Source organism: Phoenix dactylifera, chromosome 8 (assembly GCF_051530095.1).
Source record: "Phoenix dactylifera cultivar Ajwa chromosome 8, Ajwa_hap1_PhDact_Kaust_v1.1, whole genome shotgun sequence".
In the NCBI taxonomy this organism is placed as follows: domain Eukaryota; kingdom Viridiplantae; phylum Streptophyta; class Magnoliopsida; order Arecales; family Arecaceae; genus Phoenix; species Phoenix dactylifera.
In genome coordinates, this window is record NC_143197.1 from 1,035,967 (window position 1) to 1,060,890 (window position 24,924).

At 42.4% G+C, this 24,924-nt stretch overlaps 3 protein-coding genes across 3 annotated transcripts; 2 read left to right on the forward strand and 1 right to left on the reverse strand.

Moving 5' to 3' along the window:
* Window positions 1-726: 726 nt before the first annotated feature.
* On the reverse strand, window positions 727-2,507 carry LOC103703593 (xyloglucan galactosyltransferase KATAMARI1 homolog). Its single transcript, XM_089924614.1, has one exon. It carries the CDS (start codon window positions 2,505-2,507, stop codon window positions 1,038-1,040), a length of 1,470 nt encoding a protein of 489 aa, XP_089780740.1. The 3' UTR covers window positions 727-1,037.
* Window positions 2,508-6,810: 4,303 nt separating this feature from the next.
* LOC103703503 (RHOMBOID-like protein 2) lies at window positions 6,811-11,895 on the forward strand. The gene is made up of 6 exons (XM_008786373.6): window positions 6,811-7,588; window positions 8,221-8,384; window positions 9,675-9,838; window positions 9,941-10,200; window positions 10,891-11,017; window positions 11,550-11,895. The coding sequence occupies exons 1-6, from the start codon at window positions 7,272-7,274 to the stop codon at window positions 11,676-11,678; spliced, it is 1,161 nt and encodes a 386-aa protein (XP_008784595.2). The 5' UTR covers window positions 6,811-7,271; the 3' UTR covers window positions 11,679-11,895.
* Window positions 11,896-20,472: 8,577 nt separating this feature from the next.
* On the forward strand, window positions 20,473-22,561 carry LOC103703502 (expansin-A4-like). Its single transcript, XM_008786372.5, has 3 exons — window positions 20,473-20,724; window positions 20,855-21,173; window positions 21,880-22,561. Exons 1-3 carry the CDS (start codon window positions 20,571-20,573, stop codon window positions 22,187-22,189), a joined length of 783 nt encoding a protein of 260 aa, XP_008784594.1. The 5' UTR covers window positions 20,473-20,570; the 3' UTR covers window positions 22,190-22,561.
* The last annotated feature ends 2,363 nt before the right edge of the window (window positions 22,562-24,924 follow it).

A 24,924-nucleotide genomic window follows, 5' to 3' on the forward strand; every position in this document is an offset into this window, starting at 1 on the left:
AAAATATTATCTTTCCTTAGCAAATAAAGACCCTCTTTCTTAATTTGTTAGAGAGAGAGAGTCGCTTCCTAAAATATTGCTTTCCTATGTATTATGATTTTTAATATATTTAGATATACATGACTTTATAAAATATTCATTTTTCTCAGCAAATAAAGATCCCTCTTTCTTAATTTGATAGAGAAATTAAAATATTTTTTTACGAAACATGATGATTTTTAATATATTTAGATATACAAGGCTTCCTAAAATATGTTTTTTCTAGATAACTTATAACAAGTTCTATACCATTTTCTCTCTGATTTTTCTAAATTCTGAAGAGAGATTTAGTTTATAAAAAAAAAAAAATATTTGGCGATGCGATGGAAGAAAAATATAAACATAAAAGTTATTGAAGAAAATTAAGCATCAAAGATGCGAGGTTTAGTTTTTAAATTTTTAAATTTATTTATTGAATACAATAATATCTTTAATTTAGTAAATTTTAAAAAGAAATAATTTATATTGTATATTATAATAAATATTATTCCAAGTGGTTGGAGGAAGGGAAGGCACCGCAGCGAGGCGGGGAGAAGTTGATGAGGTGTGGGTTACTGCAGTCAAGAGTCTTCCCCAGTCCTCGACATTCCGTGCGATCATTTGGGGATTCGATACGCACGTGGCAACGGTATGCGTAAAAATGAAGGAACGGGAATTTGCTGCCTGACCGAGATGATATCACCCTGGTTTTATCTTCAGAGGTAACAAAATTTTTATTGCTAAGGCGACCCTTTGAATTACAAGCTGCTAGTTTTTTTGTCTTTTTTGATCTGAGTGAATATATGTAGAAGAAATTAACACATCGGCACTTTGCAATTGAATGGGGATGGCAGCAACATATTCACTCATAGATAACATTATTTCAGGTAGGTTTCCTGCATGCCTTGTCCATGAAATATGTGCTAAATCAACTAAAGCCCAAGTCAACTGAGCTGTGTCTATTGGAGATAAGAGGCTAGACCGAAGTAAAACTATTTTAAGTTTGAAGCTGGTCAAATCTATGGAAGTGCCCAGAGTTCCGGCTTAAGAAAGAGCTTATCCCACTTATGTTCGCCTTCTCTCCCCGCCAGAGCAATCTTCCAGCCATTGGACCCTTGAAATGGCGATGGAACTCCTTCCCTCATCTCCCTCCTCAGCCGCCTAATCCTCTCAATCACAGCCTCCACAGCCACATCAAACGCATCCTTCAAACTTTCCACACCCCTCGGATATCCGTATAGAAGCCTTGGAATCAACCTGATAACCTCCTCCCTCATAGACCTGATATCTTCTTCACGGAACCTACTCAGGACTTCCTCTATGCTCGTTTTCCCCTGCCTCACCTCGTCGGCCGGAATGAACACCGAGTACCTGGTGTGGTTCCCCGGTAGATGCCACAAGTACTGCACGTAGGCCGACCCCGGGTGGAAGAGCACCGGCACGCACCCGGCCAGCATCGCGTCGAACATGGACCTCCTCGTGAATGTATCCCCTGGAGGCTGCAAGCAGAACGCCGAGCTCCGGAACGCCCTCATGACGCTGCTTGTCGAGCGGCACTCGGTCGCGCCGAGTCTGCATTCCAGCAAGTTGCACCGGCGAGACCGGCGGCACTGATCCATGACACGGTCGCGGATCGCGGTGGCCTGGCCCCGGCGCCGCGCACCTGCGAAAGAGAATAGCCAGGGCCTCTCCACCTTCCTCATCCTATCTTGCCATGCAAGGACCTGGCTAGCTTTTGAAGGGTGGAAATAGCTTGGATAGGGGATCCCGATCTCGTTGCTCCTCCAGGGACTGGATTCGATTATCAGGACCGTCATGTTCCTGGCCTCCGGGAGGAGCAAGAACTTGTTGACCCAATCACGCGGTTCATCGCTTCGCCTTTTGAGGTCCCGGTCGACCCTTCCAACCACAAGAAAGTGGTCTTTTCCCCCCATGGCTGCCCACTCAGGCCTCGACCTCAGCCACCTGACGAGGTCCAGCGATACCGAGTCCCGAAGCGATAGGCTGCGGTTCCATAAGTGGCGGTAGACTTCGAGGCCGGCGTAGAATGGAACGTAGATGGCGGAGGCCCGGGACGAGTCGGTGGTCAGGCACTCGTATTGCTTCATCCGATTATGGAAGATGACTTCCAGGGCGAACTGGTTGGTGTTGTGCCAGCCAGCCTCGGAAGAGATGCCGTCGGAGTCGTCGAGCGGTGGGCCGAGGCCAGTGTTGGAGAGGGCGAGGCACATGTCGTTAAAGATGCTCAGATTCCGGCAGTCACGCAAAATATCGGCGTTGAATCGGCTCGGAAGGGCATGAGCAAAGATGTACCGGCCGGCACACCGGTCGGTCCGTGCCGGCCCTGCGATAAAACGGTCGGTGCTGGCGACGGAGAAAATATTGGATTGATGACAAATAAGGAGGATGAACAATAAGGTGGCGACGGTCGGGATCATGTACCAGAAGTGGCGAAGTTCTCCGGCATGCCTGCCGTCGAATCGATCCATGGCCATAGACAGGGGGCCCCAGCGCTCACAGGAGTTTCTACATCCTCCTCCATTAATTGAACGCTAGCCTTTCCTTTTGCTCGCTTCGATCATTGGACGCTAGCCTTTTTTTTGCTCTCTCTCTCTCTCTCTTTGGTAAGCATTGAACGCTATCCTTTGGAATTTAAAGCCAAGGGACGCTAATGGTGAAAAATTTAGTTTCCATTCTGTTGCCTCGAATGATGCTTTCTACTGAGATTTCCCGTATCTACTAAGAAGCTGACAACGCAGCTGATTGAATGGCATCTAATATAGCCGATTGTACCTGATCTATATTGTGGACTTCTGCAATAAATCTTTCTTGCCCATAGTTTAATATTTTATTTGCTAATTCTCGTAGGTGTACTAGTATGTTCGCATGGTTTAATTTATTTATTTTACCAAAAAATCAAAGATGCTGCGAACTTGTGGATTAAAATTTTATAAATATTTCAAAAAAATGATTTGAGGCACCCGCGTATATCCTGCGAATTGCTTGAGAAGAACAATCTCGTTCTTCTTCGGTCCCAATTTGTGCTTATCTTTGAAACACGACTATCCGTCATTGGTATCACCATCGTAATTGAATGGATATGAATCCTTAGCGCCAATCTCTCTTGTCACATGGCAAAAGATTATATAGGAGCGCATTAAGTAGTTTGGCAAGAATAGAAACTTTTAATTATTCAATTTAATAAATCAAGCCAGTTAATGATTTAATAATTAAATGGGTTGGCGAGAAACGAAACTACCTGTCTAAATTGAATATTTTTATTTTAAATTAAAATTTGCTTGATTAAATGTCGTTAAATATGTAGATACACAAGGAAACCAAAAAAACAAAAAGGTGAATTGAATGATGTTAAATATATAGATACACAACAGCCTACCAATATCATTAATTATTATTTTAACATTAACATTAAATATTAATAATATTTTAATATTGAATTGAATATTGAATAATTAATTGTTTAATCGGATTATATCTCTATTTTAATATTAAATGAGGTGAATTTTAAAATATGAGTTTAATCAAATATCGAATAATTAAATCTTTTAATAAGCCGAGCATCATATGATATGTAAATTAATTTCTATAGCATGACAACTATATTGTTTTACATACTAAACCAGTAAAAATTAAACTTGCAGAAATCATAAATTCTATAAGCATTACGACTGTAAATATAAAATATGATTTATATTTATCGAAAAAAATTTATATTTATGAATTTATATAAAAATATTATTAAGATAATAGGTTATTAATAAATATTAATGTTAATTAATAATAATTAATACTGAATATAATTAATAGATATTAAATTTATATTAAGCTTATTTATTAAATAAGTATTAAAAAAATATTTAACTTCTATATTAAATGCCAATATAAGGTTTTCATACTAATATTAAATTTGATTAATAGTGAAAATTAATATTTATTAAATAATGATATTTTGTTAAATATTTAACATTATATTAAATATCTAATAATGAAGTCCCAACCCGAATTTTCCCCAATTTTGGACCAAAATTGTTCTGGGCCCAACATGAGGTGTTCCACTCGCTTTATGTTTATATTCTTCGGATTAAACAGCAGTTAATCTTATGTGCAATGATTACAGGGAATCAGAAGAGATGATAGGAAAGCCAGCTTGGTATAATAAATAGTTTGTTAGGTTTTGACTGCATTTGAGCCTGTTTGGTGTTGTTTTTGTTCTCAAGAATTCAAAAAAAAAAATGGCTGAACATAAAAGTGTATTTATGTGGGTGTGAATATATGTACATATATAAACTCTTTAATTTTTAAATTATCTGTAAAACTTTTTGTGCTTTTCGCAGGAAAAGATAATTGCTTTCTAAAAACTGATATAACACATTGCAAATAAAGTCTGCCTCCAACATCAATGTCCAAGCAGTAATTCATTCTGTTATATATATATATATATAAAAAAAACATAAAAGCAATAATGATACTTGAACAAATCTTTCTGTTTTCACTTATATAACTGTTTTGCAATTAAAAATTATCATGATGACTATGATAAGAGAAGGGGGGAAAGAACGATCAAGAAAAAAGAATGGGATATTTGATTGGAGTTTTTTAAAAAAAAGGAATGACAAAGTAGATTTTTTATGAAAATAAAATTCTTATATTTTGTGAGAAAGAAAAATTCATATAGAACATAGAAAAATTCAATTTCCACCGGCTAGAATTAAAGTTTTTTTTTTTGGTGAAAGAGTATTTTTTTTCAAAAATATACTAAAGCTTTAAGATTAAATGGGATAAGATTTTTTTTATTAAAAGTATAACAGTTATTTTATACAACTTTTTTAAAAAAGTAAACGTTCAATCAAACATAGGCGATTTTCAAATATGCCATTTTTCTATAATCTACCAAATATGTAAAAACTACTTTTTTTTTTAAATATCATATATTCAAGCATTAAATTTTTTTAAAAAAAATATTTTAATAAAATAAAATTTTTTCGAAGAACCAAACTAGTTCTAACCAGAACAAATGTGTCGTAGTAAATAGGCCCGAGAGAGTGGGGTCCTACAGGTATAATTCTATCGGGTTATGACATTTGACTTTGGATGTGTTCTAGTGGTGCAATCAATCTATCTAATTTTGGGCTTACCCCGTCCGCCGGCATCAGTGGAAGTCTTTTCTCTGAAACGAATGCGATATCTTCCAGGCGTGGCAATGGCGATCCAACGCAGCCCACGAGGCGAACGATGGCAGGTTCATGTGGAGCGTACTCGCTGAGAAGTGGACTTATTCAGCCGAGATCCACCGGCGCTGAAAAGATCCAACGGTCATTTCAGTTACATCAAATGAAGGAGTTCTGTCCCATGGCGAGCCGTGACGCCACAGCATCCAATCATTCTTCTTGCCCTCGGGAAAATTAGCACAGGTATATGTTATTTCTAGCGTGGGACCAAATACACTCCAACCATTGCGTGTTTGTGGGAAAAGAGCTGTCCTAAACTAAAATTAGGTGGCCCTTACCACCTAATGTCTATCAATTCTAGGTAAAGGGGCTCACTAAATTCAGCCTCTAGTGAAAGACAAAAGTTAAGGGCGGAGCGCATTATCCTCGAAAAAAATTCAGCCATGATGATCGACTGGATGCGAGAAGAGGGACGTCCTCTATTGGACGACATTCGGCGGATGGTGAGATATTGCAGTGCCTTTCAAACAGTGCACGTGTATCGAGAGGCAAACAGGACCGCCGACTATGCAGCACAACACTCTGATGAAGTCTTCTGGACACACCAGGGATTCCTCTTTCACAGTTATGCTGGATTATAGCTCTTGATTCTGCTCGCTGTATCTATACTAGAGTAGAATGAGCAGCCGTTATAACCAAAAAAAAAAAAAAAAGTAGAGTAAAGGTGCGGTCACAGAATCATCTAGCTATCATTATATTAGCATTATTCACTAACATGTGCTTTGAAAATTTATAGAATCAATTGAAGAATTCCCTCTTTAGTTATCTAAGGCAACCAAATTATGCGTAGATTCGATCAGCTTTGATTTTTTTTTTTTTTTCCGAGAGAGATGGGGGAGATAATTAACAAAGAACAAATCTTAGATGCAAGTTATATAGTAGATTTGCTATGCATCCTTCAACTAGTATATGGAAGCTCATGCAATCAAATCCTAGTCTAAGAGGGAAGAAATTCAAGCATTTGTGAATGACAAAAGGCAATCCAAGGTAGATAATTTCACCTTAATCATATAACTTTTTCTTGATTATATAAAGAAAAAAATCAGCTTTTATTTTTTGATACAATATGGAGCTGCATAGTTGAGACTTTCAAGAGTATAACAAACCAACTGTAAGACATAGATACTTTACAGTCCACTCTGAATTCCCTAGTGAGGTAAGATGGGATAAGATGGTAAATGAGAATAGACCCTGGTAGTTTTGACAAGCCTCCGGTTACAGCCAACATAATCAAAAGCAAAAGCATGGCAAAGCAGTGGGAAATGATCTTCTGGTCTGTTTAGAGAATCTCTTCAGAATGCTGGACAGCATAGGCGGATTTTGTACGTCTTTAGATACATGTCCTGTCAATGTTCAGCAATTCATCAACTCTCGGATAAGATTGATTGAACGGTGACCCAATTCTCTTCGTTTTCCGATACATGTTCTGTCAATGTTCAGCAATCATCAACTCTCGGATAAGGTTGATTGAACCGAGTGGCGGTGATCGGATGCGTTTGTCGCTGTCGGAGGCACAACCACCCTTGACCTGTTATTAGTCTTTGGCGAGGCGAACCGCCGCTCAACCCCCTACCATCTAAACAACCATACCCACGTCTAAGCAAAGCGCGATAAAACCTTATGTTCTCTCTCTCCCAACTCTTCTCCTTCTATTTTTAGTGATTCCTCCCCTTCACGTTTCAAGCTACTCCGCTCTCCCTTCCCTCCCTCCCCGCCAATCCCTAGTTTCTATTCTTTTTTTCTTTATTTATTTATAATCCTTCTCTATTTCCCATTTTTATCCTTTTATCGTTTCAATTCCTACCCTTCCCCTCCCTTCCAATTAAAAAGGAAGAGATCCCTCATTATCAAAAATTTCCCCTTTCTCGGGGGAAATTTGATTCCACGGGGCATTTTTTTTTTTTTTTGGATTTTAGATCTTTTACGAGTTGCCTTCCACATAATCGTGATTTTTTTTTTTTTAATCCCTTGATCAAATAATTTTCTTTTTTTAAATTCCGGGGGATGGGAAGGGGGACCTCGTCGGAGGGCGATGTGAGGAGCAATGGGAGGCGAGGGGACAACGCCATCTATCCGCTCGAGATGAACCCCACGGAGGCGGTGCCGCCGCGGCGCGGCGGCGGCGACGACTTCCGGCCGTTCCGGAAATGGTTCCCGTGGCTGGTGCCGCTGTTCGTCGTGGCGAACGTTGTCGTCTTCGTGGTCTCCATGTACATAAACGACTGCCCGAAGAAATCCACCAGCTGCGTCCTCGACTTCCTCGGGAGGTTCTCGTTCCAGCCCCTCAAGGAGAATCCCCTCTTCGGGCCCTCGTCCGTCACGTGAGCATCTTCTCTAATCTAATTGAAAAAAGAATGAATTTTTATAAGAAATTTATGATATGCTAATAGTTAGATTAGATGATAATCTTGGATTCTGATGGTGGGTTTTTGTGCATTTTAATGGGGAAAAAAGTTTTTTGTTTTTCCAATCTGAAAAATGTATCACAAGGTCAAAAAAGCATATGATGTGTTTGTTTGTAGTGTCTGCACTGGCAATTGGAACCATAAAATGTTTCGTATTCAAAAAATATAAGTATCAAATGTGTGTTTTTTTTGTGTTAATAATCTAAGTAACTGATGTTTGCTCGAGGATTTGTAGATGCTTCGCAATTTGTTATTTGTACTTTTCTCTTGGGATTATTAATTTCTGATGCAACAGAGTTTTGTGCGCAGTAGATGCCAAGTTCTTGTTCTGGATGTTTTAGGTAGCAGAGATATTTTATTATGTCGATATTGGCGAGGTTTGCCCAAGTCAAAGTTCAAAGAGTTACTCTGAAGGCCATGTTACTTTGTACCTTACAATCCGGGCTTTGATGTTGCTAATTAGTTGCTTTATCACTCTCTCTTCATATAAGTTTGCGCATTTTCCTTCTTGAATAATAGAAGATTTGAGTGACATTTATTTCTATCAGGTTACTGAAGATGGGGGCTCTAGACGTGAAAAAAGTGGTTCATGGGAACCAAGGATGGCGCCTCGTCACATGCATGTGGCTACATGCTGGAGTTATCCATATACTTGCCAATATGTTGAGTCTCCTATTTATTGGCATTCGACTTGAGCGAGAATTTGGATTTGGTATGCAGCAAATTAACAATGGTTTGACATCATTTATTAAGATCACCACCTACTTCACTCAAAAACCAAACTTATAGATAGCTATGTATCAATAATGTATATATGTTGCGAATGCCTACATAAATATTAATACAAGCGCACCTGCATGTTAGGTTCTATATCTGTCTGCTTTCATGTCCATTTAGATTTGCAGGGTATGAAGCAAATAATGCTAACTAGAAGTGACATTCTAAAATGTTTGACATATGATATTTGCAAGTCTTATACTCTTATATTTGATTTTGGCACGAAGCTGCATTTGTGAAACCGGGAGCAAGCTTAGGTTTCATATTTCAGCCAGGTTCAGTGCTGGAAACTAAGCTTCTAGGATTCCCCTAATTTGAACACTTTTGTAAGCTAAGCTTATCAAGTTCGCATCAGTTCGGCACTGACAATACATTTGTGGGCTTGGAGTCAGATAATTTGTGATCCCCCTTTAGTAGGGGCAAATGGTGAAGAAGAATGCAGAGATTCAAACCCTTATAGGTAGGATAAGTCAGCTATGATCATCAGTTTGGCCCTTTCCTTCAAGCAGTTGTCAACCTGAAGTTTGCCCATTATGCATTTTTATTTCCATTTCTTTTTCAGTCTTCTGGACCTCTAATTGACAGTCAATAATGCCTAGCCATAAACATCAAGCCTTTTCCTATCTTATCTAGGATCAGCTTTAGCATATCAATTGTGCATTAAATTCAAGAGTTTAAGTTTTATTATTACCATGTTGGGGGTGACATTGTTTATAAGGTTATTTTAGTGAAATATTTCCTAGTAATGATTATACTTATCTACTAACAGCCGAGATCTTTTGCATAATACATTAATAAGGTAAGAAGTGTTGAGCTAGATGGTTCCATGCTTCCTTGAAAAGGCTCTTCTGACTTCCTTGCTGTGATATATCTCAATTAATAGCAGTCAACATTTGAATCACAGTTCTCTCTTTTTTTTCCTCTTTCTTTTAATAGTTTGCAACAGTACTCCGCATGAAATTTGGCCTTTTGCCAGCTACTAGTTTCTCAAAGTGGAATTAAATTGAGCGTGTTTATGATTCTAGTTTTGTTCATAGAAAATCAAAATATTTGTGCATAATGTACGATTAACCTAAACAGTGTTCCTCTGGCCTTCTGAGTATACGTAATTGTATATCGGTTGAATCTGTCTGCTTTTCCTTGTCTCTGTATTGGCCTTTTATTGTGGCTTGAGTAAATGAAGATGCATCTTCTGACAACCTAAGCCTTCCCTTTTCTTTTGCAGTGAGAATTGGCCCATTATATGTCATCGCTGGCTTAGGTGGGAGCTTGCTGTCTGCTCTATTTATCCAAGCAAGTATCTCTGTTGGAGCTTCTGGTGCTCTGTTTGGATTACTAGGAGCAATGCTTTCCGAACTTATAACAAACTGGACCATTTATGCAAATAAGGTTTGCTGAGAATGCCAATAATCTTATCGGAGTCGTATGGTTGATGGGATGTCAGTTCCTTGCTTTTATGCCCATTTATCTAATACTTCTTTTCAATGCCAGTTTGCAGCATTATTGACCCTTGTCGTCATCATTGCAATTAACCTAGCTGTCGGAATCCTTCCACATGTCGACAACTTTGCTCATATTGGAGGATTTATTACAGGTTTTTTTCTTGGTTTTGTGATTCTAATTCGCCCGCAGTTTGGGTATATCAGCCAAAAGAATGCTCCTCTTGGATATCATAGTCGTTCAATTAAACGCAAACACAAGACATACCAGTATGTATTATGGATCATTTCGGCTATTGCACTAGTTGTAGGGTAAGTCAACAAACACACTTTCTATCTTTAAATACATGTTTTCTTTTCTTTAATGTCTACATTGCAATATTTTATATTTTTCATGATTTGCCTTGCATTACACCTTAACTTTGGAATTTTACTGTTCTATGGCCTGACCACTACATCTTCTAATGCACAATAACTTGTATAATATTCCAGCATTTATTATTTTTCTATATTGCAAATTTTATGGTGCTGATAAAACACTTCTAACAGATGAGAGCACAGTGCATGGCCACTTATTTAGCATTTTTGGTTCCTAATGTAGGAACAATTTACAAAACTTGGAGGCACTCTGTAAGGCCTGTCAACAAAAAGTTATCTTATGCCTATTATATGCCTGTACATGGCAACCTCTTGTGCGGTCATGATCATGCTTGCTATATGTGAATCTATGATGATGAGGATGCATCATACCTAAGAAGTAAAGTAAATACTGTAGCAGCAAACCAAATTGTCTTTATTTGCTCTCTCTTGCATGTCAAGTTAATAGGAGGCTGTCATGTCATGAACACTATTTTTGATGGTTAGAAATGGTGAAGAGAGAGGATTGAAAATGCATATGTCATTTGCACATCCTCGTTTTGCTTTGGTGGTGGGCGGGGACTCCCTCATTCACATATTATGCTTTGTTGATAAAAATCCTAATAGAAGTTCAAAATCCTGCAGGTTCATTGTTGGCCTAGTTTTGCTATTCAGAGGGGTCAATGCAAATGACCATTGCTCATGGTGCCATTATCTGAGCTGTGTCCCCACTTCAAGATGGAGCTGTGAGTCACAATCTAAGTCCTGCTTGGTAAGCTGCTTGGTCTTTTCTCTTGAATCTGTATCAAGAGGTCATTTGTTTTTGATAGAAAGGTTTTTTGGTTTCTTTGCTCCAAAAAGAAGTTGCTACTTGTTTCGGAGCAATCTTGGGTACATGTCCTCAGTTTTTCTCTTGAAAATATGATAACTCCTTCACTTGACCATTTTGATGTTAAAGACTAAAAACAACACCTATGTCTCACTACCAATTCGAAATGCCTCTAGTAAAGCATATTTGATAGTAATACTCTCCACGTATTTTAAATTAAGTACTACCAATATACTGTTATTGAATTATAAATTATACTACTGAAGTTGAAAGTTTGTAAGTGAACATTTTTTTCAGCATTTCTATGGTTTCATGTTAATTGTCTATCGTTCTTTTTTTTTTTTCTAGCTAGCTTATTGGCCTAGGGGGTAACCTCCAGCCACTGATACGGCTCAAAAGTCAAGTAGGATAAATGGATAAATAATATTTAAACATGCTCAGTGACTCTCTCTAACACTGTATCTTCCTGCCTCAGACCTCCCAAAGTGGGCATCGGTTGAATTTGACATGCGAAGATAGTGGGAAAACCAAAGCATATGACTTATCTGGCATGACTGATGCTGCATCTCAGATTTATGAGCTTTGTGTCGAGCTTTGCGGTTGACAAGAGAGGGATATTTCAGTGTTGTGCATTTCCTGATCTATAATATATGCAGAAAAGGCATGCATTGGACCTTATGTAGTTTGTAAGTGTGTAATGATCTGTAATGCAATTTGTTCTGTTCTGTAATATCATTTCATTGTAGGCCTGTAGGGAAATATAATATTGCTTGTATTTTCTCACAGCATAAAAGAAATTGCCAGTCAGTTTTCTTTCCTTAGACATGGGCTCTGATAGTCGTTTCGATCTAGTCTTGCTGCGAATTTTGAGAAGGGTCAGAAGCTCGTCATCAGAGCATGCTGGAATCATCAAACTTGAGTTTGTTATATCTTGGAAAGTCAATATTTACACCAGATCAAGCCACCTTGACGACAAGATAACTGTCGTGCAGCCAAGATGGGCACATAAATTTGCACTTTTATAATTGATCTTGAAACAAAAATGCCAACAAAAAAGCTTGCTATTGAAGCTACCTGTTGCAGCTCCAAAGGCACTAATGCTACTGTAAACAGGCTATCGGTTTCTCCTTGAATAGTGTGTTTAATGCACAGGACTGTTATAGCCGTTATTATGATGTCTAAAGGCTAAACATTAATTTCATACACAGTAAGGCGTTGTCGAGAAGGCATTAATTAATATCGTTAAGCTGAAATCTCCATCTCCATTTATACATACATCCTGAACCTGAAACAATGCAGTGCGCCAAACCTTTCCATTCAAGCAATTCTAACATTTGGGTTGTTATCGAAGGGTGCAAGTGTAGAGAGGAATACTAACATCTTATACTACTTGTGATGGCTCATATGGTCATATAACGTAGAGGTTCGTAAAACTAAATCCTTAGATGAGCCCGTTTGCTTCTTCTTCTTTCTTTTTTTTTTTTTTTTTTTTTTTTTTTTTTTTTTTTTTTGATGAAACGGGTATTTCATACAACACGGGTACGAATACACCCAATAGAGTCAGAAAACAAAAGGCTCCGAAGAGCTCCGGGCAACTCACACTCGCCTGACCATAGGGTACCTCCTGAGTGGCTCGCAACATATGCCGCCACCCAATCGGCCGCCCTATTGGCCTCGCGATATACATGCATGGCCTGGAACCTAATCTCCCTCGCCATATCCCAAATGTCACGGATCAGAGGGTGAACTCCCCCATAGCTGCACGAGCCCTTTCGGACCCAACTAATCACAGTAGCAGAATCACCCTCTAACAGGACTGAAGTCGCCTGAAGCACACGCCGCACGTAGCACATACCCATCCAGGCTGCCCGCAGCTCTGCCCCAGGGACCGAAGTGTCAAAAATCTGACATCCCCCTGCCACCACCACACCAGAGCTCGGCCCCCTGATAACAAAACCAGCCCCTCCTCTCCTACCTCCATCCAAGACTGAGCCATCAAAATTGACCTTGAGGAAACTCGGGGGTGGGGGCTCCCAGGTAAAAAATACCCTATGTGAAGCTGCCGAAGCAGAATGGGGGCCCCAGATATCCCGAGCTATCAAAGGTCTATGGCCTAAGTCTATATGTATAATCTCTGCTGCCTGAGCACTGGCCCGCTCCATCACAAAACGCGGTGACGGCCTACCCTCGCCAGAAGCACGGGCATTCCTGGCCAGCCATATCTGATAAGCTGTACAGGCTGCCCGAATAGCCATGCTGCGCATCGGAGGGGCGCCCGCCCATCTCTGAACCCTCTCCAAAAAACAGTCCCTCCGACTCCACGCATCCTCCGGAGTCCCAGTCAGCCTCCAAACATCCCGCGCCCGATCGCACTGGAAAAGGGCATGATCCACTGACTCATCCTCCCCACAATCCGGACATAGAGGAGAGAGGCTCACTCCTCGTCTACTCAGCACTGAACACGTCGGCAAACACTCCCAAGCCACCTTCCAGAGGAAAAGAGCAGCCCTCTGGTGTAGCCCAACCCTCCACACCCAGCCACAATCTAGGCCTGGCACTGACTCCCGCTGAATAACTCGGGAAACATCACCAACCCCGACACTCGCTCTGCAAGTAGTGCTCCGGACCCTGACATCCGGACCTGCAGAAACCGGAATGGGAAGCGCCCGAACCCGCTCTGCCAAATGCTCTCCAAACAGCTGGTCAAGCCTATCACCATCCCACTCTGCTGCCCCCGGCCTGAGAAGGTCGGAAACCCGGAGTCCCTCTGCCTCCGATCCACTAAACATCGTCGGCCATAATCTCAAAGGGAGCGCATCCACCCACGAGTCCTCAGTCACGTCAATACTCCGTCCGTCGCCAATCAACCATCTAGTATGAGCCGCCCGTTTGCTTTGGTGGCCAAAATTAAAGCTTGTTTGGTAAAAAAGAATAACAATGTACTATCCCTGAACTCCTAGTGGAACCTATTGGGACTCGGTCTCAACTTTTGTCGGCAGGCAGCGACCTACAAAGCGTCGGTTGCCGGAGACTGGAAGAAAATAACCTGGAGACATGCTCAAGTTGCGACGGTAATTGTGGATTTTTCCTGGGGGTGTCTGCCATCTTATAACCTGCCCCTATCTTGACTATGTTGCTGTAAAAAAACTTTGGCAAGGGTATCAAGGTCGGCAGCTTAGGCCCTAGCTATTTTGGTAACGTAGGGCCCTAACTATTTAATAAAACCGTTTCATGAGAAAAGACATAAATACAAAAGAGAGTATCAGAAAGAAAGAAAGAAAGAAAGAAATTTATGAAAAAACAGCAGGTTCCGAAGCTCTTTATTAGTGTATTCCTCTCATGCAACTGGCCGTAAAGTTTCTTATCTAAGAGAGTATCAGAACTGTCATCTGGATTTTCCCCTTTTTTTTGGACCCTAGAAGTCATCTCTCCCTCAACGGAAAGATTTCTAGCTGCCGGTGGCTTGCATTCACTGAACGACAGCCAGAAGCGAGCACATTATGATGGTATATATATGATGATGATGATGATGATGATGATGTCTCTCATATCGAGCATTTGTGTCATCATGTTGCTTGCTATGAGGCCCTCCAGCGGTCATGGTCGTGAAACTAGAGCTGGAATGTCGGTGTATGCATATAGAAACTAGCGCGCATGCTGATGTCGTACCCAGCTAGCCATAATGTCCTGCCACATCATCAGGTAAAACGACATGCCTGGATGGGCATGGCATCGCTCTACATGGGGGTCGAGTCTGGTGCTCATCACATCAGAGAGAAAAAGAAAAATGGGACTCGATGCACCGAGTGGGTGCATGGTTTGCACAATATACACCTGTTCAAGAACTAAATCCTGGTGCCATTGAAGCTGAAAGGGTGACAACTACCCTATGATTAAGTGGAATCATTTGCTCCGATATCTACGTAGAGCAATCAACGCACGTACGTATTGGCGAAAAAGCCGGGAACCAGGGACCATGAAACATGCGTGTTCTCAAACCCATGATGTTCGAAGCCCCCAAAGCTCGGTGCGTCGTAAGAGCGAATTCGATTGCGTGGGAAAGAGGCACCGGGCGACAATTTGGGGAGAGAGATGGCTCAGATGGGCCCCGGGTTGCACGTTCCCTTGTGTTGGGGTCTATGGGACATCGCTAATGGACTAGTGCTCAACGCCATGTCTATGAGTTGTATCCCATCACATTGCACTGCACTTCCATGCGAGTCGTCTTTATAGCATTCGCGGCCGGTGAAGTTGACATTGGTGTCTTGTGGATCTTGGGATTACGTGGTGGTGTCACTTTAATTAGTCAAGGAAATGATGCTGGAAATGGAAAAGAGAAAGGGAGGGCTAATCTGACCCTGGACTAGAGAGGGCCTAAGAGAGGTGTGTAAAAGCTACATCTACATCTTTGGGTGCGGCGGACAGATGTTCGTCTTAGAGAGAGCATTCATGCAGGCTGCTGAGATCACTTTTTCTTCCTTGGTCGGAGAGATTGGGATAGCTCAAAACATTTAGGATTCTCTTTTTGCTCATGTAGCTACCGGTTGGTTTATATTATCTGGGAGGTCCTACCTTCGAGTTTTTTTAAGATCAACTAGGACGGCAGTGTAATGGGTAACACAGTAGAGGCAGAGTGGGATTCGTGATCTGAGACTTAGATTCTTCCTAATCATAGCTAGCAACACGCCGATTTTTGATGTCTCGGTTCCGAGAGTGAAGCTAAGGGTAGTTTGGGCACGTATCATCCGTGCGAGGCAAGTTTTGAAGGCCGATCTCATTGTAATTGAGAGTAACTCGACGATGATGATCGGGTGAATCCAAAATCAAGCTGGATCCGGAGTCGCTCATATGCTCCTGCATGATATCTGAAGGCGCTCGAGAAAGTATGTATCTCTGGTGGGCCAGGCATATTTACCGTGAGATAAAGAGTGTTGCGAACTATGTTGCCTCATTTGTAGTAAAGCATTCTGAAGAGGTATATTGGACTGACCTGTTAGCTGTTCTGACCGTGTTCCTTGATATTTTATTTTCTGACTTTATTAAATATATTTATGCTAGGCATATACACGATTCGTTTATTTTACCAAAAGAAGAAAAGAAGAAGAAAAAGAAAACTATGCGCACTGAGAAAACATTCCTATTGTGTGATTAGATGGAGAGTACGATAGAACATCAAGGGATGAAACAACTAGATGTGACAAAACAAGCCATGTTCGGGGTCATCTCCAGTTGGACAGAAGGTATATATACGCCTGTTGTCCAAATAGATGGAAAGGAATCTTCCAGAAAAAGGGTGAGCCCGAACATTACAAGGGGAAACTATCGTCAACTATCATTCATGAACTTTAGATGACGCCGAAAGCAATGCACATACATTGCGATTTGGTGTTTAGTAGCTTGATTAAGTCCATCTTGATTGTGAGATGGTTGACATGCATGAAAGATTTCATTTGTCCACACACAGAGAGAGAGAGAGAGAGAGAGAGAGAGAGAGAGAGAGAGAGAGGCAAAAGGATAAACTCATTATTCCCAGACAACAAATGTAGGCGAGGTTCAAACCTAGATCACCAGATGTTACCGTCTGATTATTTTACCAACCGTGCTAGTTTGCACCCAGTAAAGCTAAAAATCAATTAAAAAGCAGTTTTCAATGTTTTAAAAATCACAAAATTGTAGTCACGATATTTCATATTCGCAATTAATCCAACACTTGGCATGCATCAGATTCATACTGATGGTCATCTTTTCTGCATAATTTTTATAAAAAAAGTTTATTGGCAACATGATTTAAGCTAAATTATAACTAGACCAAGTAAAACAACAAAATAAGAGAGAGGAAAAAAAAAAAATCTTTCCCTGCAAATGGTGGAACGATTCAATTACCAGTTATCTCCCATTAAGCCAAAGTTGAACCGACAAGCAATAGATGAAGGATCGAAAATGGCACAAATTTTTGCGTAGCCCTAGGAAAGAAGATGGAGAAGTAGGTAACTTTAAACTTAGGAACAATGATGAGGCGAAAGAAGACAGGAGACGGAGATGGGGGGCGGGGTAGGTAATAGCTAGCAAGCGGAAGCACATGGGGTTGGCTTGGACGCGGCGGGGCAACCCTAATCCCACCAATAATTCCCCTCACATGGCCGCGCCCCCACCTCTCGCTTTTATCTGACCGGCTCTCTCGAACCTGCCACGTGTTGCGGAATCTGACTTCGCAGACGCGAATCGCGCCGGTCTTTTCAGAAGATCATCGTCACTCCTGATCGCCGCACCCAGAACCGCACCCTCTTGCAGCCAAATCGAGTCCGATGCTAAAAGCGCAAAAAAAATTCCAGACATGCGGAGTCCTCGATGACTGGGGACCGTGTGGTCAGGATAAGGGTGCCGTCTGGGTGCCGCGGCCAGTGGTGTGCTGCGAGCGTCAGAACTCCATGGCAGCCACCACCTAGCTGCCTTCGTAGCAAAGCCTTCCAAATTAAATATATATATATATATTTTGCAACTTGTGACACTACAGTCCCTTCCGGCCTCGCCTCCTAAACAAAAAAAAAAAAAAAAATCTCTTAGTGATACTACTATCTTGCCCTCTAAGCAGCGATAGAGGTTTGATTAATTTTACTGATGGTTTAAGGTCAGATCAATATAATATCATATATTGTGAAGATCGTGCGGATGTGTATTTAGTTCCACATCGATTATTTACTGAGTAAATCTTAAGTACTTATGCAGAATTAAAGAACTCAAATAATATTGACTAGTCTTTTTGATAAAGTCCTAGATTATGACAAATAGTATTAGAATGGACCCAACTCATAATCTGTATAGACTAGAAGATACTGCAGTATGGATCCATCGGGCCTGATCACGGATCGATCGTGGTGCTTCTTATCTTGACAAGAATGTTAGAGCTTAAATGGAAGGAATATGTGAGGATCCGTGCGGATGTGTGTTTAATTCCATATCGATTATTCGTTAGATAGATCTTGGGAGGTTCTGAGTTGTGACATATATAAAATATATAGCAGCGATAATTTAGAATTTTCACAAACAATTTAGTGTTATATCTGAAATATTATACAATGGTTTCGTAACTATATAGAGATGGAAAGACCTTGGAAATCACTCTAGAATATTGTCTAGCTGTAGTTTATAAGCTTTCTTATATGCATGGAGATGTAACAAAGATAGCATTACGGATATCTATCTTAGATCAATTGAAATCACTCTATAGACTGATATATAGCATCATGATAGGTTCCTTCCCCAACTATGGAATGAAGCATATATCTTGCAAAGTGTCATAATTAAAGTCTGCTTATCAGTAGAACTCTTCTTTAAGTAATACTTCACACGAGTTTTGACATCCACAAATCTTGATCACGCTACCGCAAATCTCGCAGAACTCGAGGCCAAACCTGCTTTCCACCACATGTATGAGAGACGATATTAGAATTCCTTTTGAACTATAAAATATAAACCGCACAAACATGGTATTTTTCTAGGACCACATATTTTCAGATTGCAATAAATAAAGAACATGGAACATGGTTGGATATTGGGGCGATATCTCGGAACATGGGACATGGACCACAACCAATATTATTTTATTAAATTTTATCTTCCATGCAAGGCTATCTTTTGCATCGCCTCTTCACGCAAATAGATTTCCTACAACCAATTATAGATTCATGAGGAAACACATATTCCGTACTTTGTCGACTGATTTATAGGAATGACAGTCTTTTCCATCGCACATCTAATCTAAGTTTATGATCTCTGTGATGATCAAACTCTGTAGAGATTATTGCTTACACCTTGCAATAGTCTTCTGTCTTTTTATGACAGAATCAAACAAAAGGACGAGAGAACTTAATAAGGTTTTCTTTTATTGCAATGGTTGAGAAAAATGAGTTTCTAGCGATCTAACACTAAATACTCAATCCAAGAAACCAAGCCCGAATTTTAACAGAAACGACATGGCGAATCCGAAGAGCAACCCAAGTCACTGTTTGGTAGACATTCAGGATCTTTTGTCGTATTTTTATGCGATCTATGATAGATTTTGAGACTCATGTGCTGCATTCAGGATCTCGGGATTACCGCCAAGTTCTAATGCAAGCGGATTTTAAAGACTGCTATACATTGCAAGTGGGTCATCAATAAACATGAAGACGGTAAGGGAGCAGACACCACCATACTTGGTTAGGTAAGTGCGACTCGGGGGCGACAGTGGGCTCGAGGTGGGACCACTTGTCCAATTAAATGCCAACATGTGGACGCCGATGGCGCTTTTTGTCCCTCTCCTTCTCTCCGGCTGGAAAAATTATTGGTTAGACCGGGTCCACCACAACGGCTGTGGACCAATCCAACCAGAATCCAAAACGAGTAAAGGAAAACAGTCGAGGGAAGAGGGCTCCGGTTCCGGCCTTTCAAACCCGTTCTCCGTCCGTCTCCCTAGCGCTCGAAATCCGTTCGATATCCGTTCTCCGGCTCCCCCTTTCTCCTCCATCCCTAGCGAGAGACCCTAGCACGGAGAGAAGGGGCCACCCGAGCCCGTGCCGTCGGCTAAAGTCTCCGTTCTCGGGATAATTTTCCCTACTGCACGGGCTACCAATGGATGGAGTACTCCCGGCCTCAATGCCCTCCACACCCTATCCCCACTCTTTATCCTCCCCTTGGCCTAGAAATAAGCCAACTCGTAGAACACCAAGCTGCTCGACGTGTTCCCGAACCGGTGCAAGCACATCCGAGCAACCAGGCGGCGGGGGCGATGGACATGGTGTCGGCGCTGCAGCCCATGCCGGCGAGGCTGAAGGTCTTCACGGGGCGGGCCAGCTGGAAGCGGTGGACGATGAGGGAGGAGAGGGAGGGGGACGGGGCGAACATGCTGCAGCCGATGACGAGGACGGTGATGCGGGAGGGAGACGACGCGACGGCGGTCTTGGTGTGAGGAGAACGGGAGAGGGCGGAGCGCTCCTTCCGTTTTTTTTTTTTTCCTTAACCGGAGCTCATTCGACGTGGATCCCCGTGGACAACGAGTGTACGTGTTGGACACTGGTTGGACTGGTCCACAGATGATGTGGTGGACGTGGTCCGCCCAATAATTTTCCCCCCACCACCTATCATGACTGGGCAATAAGCCGATAACAAAACACGAAAGAATAAAATCACCGGTCCATAGACCGTGCTACATTACAAGCATCTGTGAAGTCTATCCATCCCATCGTAGCCGTTGCTTAGGAATCAGTTGGTTATTAGCACGAGAAGAATTATTAAAAACGGCATTTTAGTAAGGGACCAGATCGAGCCCAACACCGAGTCCCCTTTCCTCCTTTTATTTTTGTTTCCAATATTTAAGAAAAAAATATCCCCCAACCCCCCAACTCGCTCCATAAGTAGCCCTCCCTCCACCCGCTCTCAACCCCAATCTCTCTCCCTCTTTCTCCCACGCCCATTCACACTGTTCCCTCTCATTCTATTCTCTCTCCAAGGGTTCCAAATGGCCTTCTTCCACGGCGCCGCAACCATCGCCGTATCTCTGCTCGCATTCTTGACGCTGGCCGACGCCCGGATCCCCGGCGTCTACGCCGGCGGACCCTGGCAGACGGCCCACGCCACCTTCTACGGCGGCAGCGACGCCTCCGGCACCATGGGTACCCCCCACATTTCCCTTTTACGGCTAGCTAAGCTAGCTCGTTTGTCCTAAGATTAGTTCGGCATCGTTTGATTAGTTTTCCTTTCTTTGCTTTCGTTTGGTGTTTGGTCTAAACTATTATATGTTAGGAGGTGCGTGTGGGTATGGGAATCTGTACAGCCAGGGGTACGGGGTGGAGACGGCGGCCCTGAGCACGGCGCTGTTCAACGACGGGCTGAGCTGCGGGGCGTGCTTCGAGATCAAGTGCGGGGAGGAGCCCAGGTGGTGCCACCCGGGGAGCCCCTCCATCCTCATCACCGCCACCAACTTCTGCCCCCCCAACTACGCCCTTCCCTCCGACAATGGCGGCTGGTGCAACCCTCCCCGGCCCCACTTCGACCTCGCCATGCCCATGTTCCTCAAGATCGCCCAGTACCGCGCCGGCATCGTCCCCGTCTCTTACCGCAGGTACATACATATCTATTACCGCCCCACCCCACCGCCCCTTGCTTTCTTCTTCTTTTTTCTCTTCATCCTCCACCGTAGATCTTCTAATACTACCTAGTTCCACCGGCTGTGATGCGATCGCTCGACACTCGCTCACTAGGGTCACCTTTTTTTGCCCTTTCCCCCCGTTTTTTTTTTTTTGCCCTTTACCCTTTACCCTTTACCCTTTACCGTCCGTCAGCGTCTTTGACCTCGGTCGTTAGTCGCGACTGACCGTAATAATGTCGACGTAATTATTGAAATCATTAAGTGCCCCGCTTTAACGTCCTCCATCCGTTTTCTTGCAGTATTCGTTTCGCCATTTACTTACGCCTCACCCTTATTATTATGATGTAAACTTGTATTATGAGATGATGTAAAATTAATTATGAGATAAAGTACTTATTACCAAAATAAAGTACTAAATTACTACGAAGAAGGGAAGGACCGCACCTGATATTAAACGCTTCTTTCTCCAACCAAAGTGACCAAACCCCCCTCCTGACCCTTCTCCCCGGTCGATTCGGTTTTCACTCTTTGCCACTTTAATGTCCCATCCCATCACACGTCTCGAGACCAAAACCGCGTGAATCTTGGGAGACCGAGGCACGTGCCCCCACGCGCCTGCCCGGGCCCATCCCTTTCCCTCAGCTTTTGTATTATGTTTAGTTTGATTACTTTTGGACAGGGTGCCGTGCCGGAAGGCGGGAGGGATCCGGTTCACCATCAACGGGTTCGAGTACTTCAACCTGGTGCTGATCACGAACGTGGCCGGCGCCGGCGACATCGTCCGGGTGAGCGTGAAGGGGTCGCGGACGGGGTGGATGCCGATGTCCCGGAACTGGGGCCAGAACTGGCAGTCCAACGCCGTGCTGGTGGGCCAGTCCCTCTCCTTCCGCGTCACCGCCAGCGACCGCCGCACCTCCACCTCCTGGAACATCGTCCCCGCCAACTGGCAGTTCGGCCAGACCTTCGCCGGCAAGAATTTCCGGGTCTAATTCACAATTGCAGAGATGGCGCTGGAAAACCGAGATTTCAAATCTCCCGCCATGCCATGCTGTGGTGTCTTTCTTTTTCTAGGCGCCAGCTTTTTAGGCTGCTTGTTTTAGTAGTGCTTTCCGGATTCTGGATGGGAGTCGTGAAGCAAAGGAAAGGGTGAGAATTTTATATTTTGATCGACCGTTAGCTTGTGATGTTATTGGGAGTAGTGGGTTTAGAGCGAGTGTAGGGCGTAGTAGCGGCTGAAGCGGCTGCAGACCAAAAGTATGAGTGCTGGCAGCCCGCAGTTGCTTATATGTAATATCTGAGACTCTTGAGTATAGTATGATGGTAATTTATATATTGATCGTGATGTAGTTTGATATACAAAAGAGTTTTGAGTAATGTCTCAGGGCAAGGGTTAGATTCGCTTCGTTTATTAGAATGTGATTTGAAGGCATTTTAGCCTTCAAAATGAGAAGCTACTACGTTGAAGCATTCATATTCCGTAAGGTCTTGCGACGTTTAGGTGGAGACTGGTTTAGTTTGCATCATGAGGGACTCAACTTGTATTACCGAACCATGGAATTTGAAGCCTCCTGCATCGTCTGTAACTACAGAAATTACGCCGCTCGAGTTATAATTTGCTTTGTACCAGCCCTCAGGGCCTCTCCTTGTGGTGCCCATGTCACCTCCAAAATAGTTCATCATGAAGCCTTTTCATGCAAGTATGTGACTAAGATCTAGGCTGGAACGAGATCTAAAAGAAGAAGACAAAAGAGAGAGAGAAAAATCTTCGTCTCCGTGAAAACTATGACATGCAATCTTGGTGGACCATGGCTACTGCCTCCTAGTTTAATTATTGTGTCCAACGGACAGATCCGTGTTAAAAGTACACATACTGGCATTCACTACTACAGCTATGCAACGGCTCTTTGAACAGCCGTCTCTATGCGCTTCAACAACCGTTGCTGAACTCAAAAGAAAGGGTTGCACTCTTGGGGCAAGCGACCACGGGCATTCCAATTCATTGGACCAGCAAGTAAGCCTTTGGAACCTAGCTCTTGTTTAGAACACACGGAACGGGCTATTAGAATCCTTTAGCAATTAAGCCACACCTTTTGTTCTCCAATTCCTTCAAACTTTAATGTTCCTCCAAATGATTTCCACTAGCTCTCACAAAATTCTCCAACCTACATAGTTCGCTTCATATCTTATCCAAAGCAATAATACTAGCTCTTGTGTGTGTTTGGTCTCCGTTTTCTCACCCTACTATTTTGTATATTTAACATCACATACAACCATTGAGCACTAAAGCAATAATACCTGCCATGACTCCACGGCATGGTAAGTGAATAAAAAGTAGCCACCACAAAGTCCACACCACGTTGTAGCAGGACCGATCTAGATCCAACTATGACACAGCTGAAGTCATACTAAGTTATGTGTAGTATAAGAAATGAATAAGTTTCATATCGTTAAAATGTGAGCTGATGTCCATCCCACCCCGCCTCCTTCGTTTTCTCTGTTTTTTTAACCCTTTGACTGGATGTTTGCCGGTAATTCTGAAGAAGGGCTAAAATTGAGGATGAAAAAACCCAAAGTAGACAATCTCATTTGATAAGCCAACATACATTGATAAACCAAAGTAGGATGCAAATGGAATTTAAGCGGAACCCAGTTTTTTTTTTTTTTTTCCCCTCTGTTTTTAAACAGCCGACCACGTATTAACAAGACCTGATAACCAACGTAAATTGGGCCCTGACTTAGGCTCCTCTCTGGATGAGGGCCCATAGACCTAGGTTAAAGCTCGTAGGTTGCTTATGGGCTCGGCCCATAGATCACCTTGGTCCATCGATGGTTCGACCTGGCCCAATTGTGTCCGGACTCGTGTTTTTATCAGCCCCATCGTCCAGACGAAGGCAAGCAAGCAGGATTGAAAGGAACCCTCGAAAGTGGGACGCGAACCGTGTCTAGGAAAGCAGAAGATCGAAATTAGCGAGGAAGATTTTGATCGCAGGTCATAGGACTTAAAAAGGATGGTAGGAGACCAAAAACAAAAAAAACAAAAACAAATGGAGACTGCCGACGAATGACAGGAACTACAACTATTTGTTCAAAAAAAAAAAAAAAAAAAGGCTACAAGTGACAACCGACTCACCATCGTGGTGTTGTCCAAGGGCCCCTACACTAACCATCCATTCGTTTTCCATGGATCAAACAAAAAAGAAGAGATTAAAAAAAAAAAAAAAACTATGACGACGGATGCAAATAACCATCTATATATAATTTGAAAGCAAAAAAAAAAAAAAAAACACTAAACCTGTAGGAGGACGGAGATCGTGATGGACAGTTTCCTAGAAGAAGATGCTTATCAAGTGAGAAACCCGTCATCGTGGAAGAAACCCAAGCGATCTATTTGCGGCGACACAGGGAAGAAATTTTGTGGAGAGAGAAGACACCGCGCCAAAAGAGCGGCACCTTCCCTCCCTTCCGTCTTCTACCGCAGCAAATGAAAGCCATAGGGTTTCCAGAACCCCACTCGAGCCATCTCCAAGGCCCGCCTCAAATCCTGCGCGACATACAAAGGATAAATAAAATAGCAGCATACATTGCAACATAAGCTAAGAATACCGATAAATTCCAATTCCAGAACAGGGGGAAAAGGCACAGAAATCAGCCGTAATGGAGCAACTTCGCTAGTCACAGAAAAGGAATGAGATCGAATGAAAAATAATAATGCGACAAAAAAGAT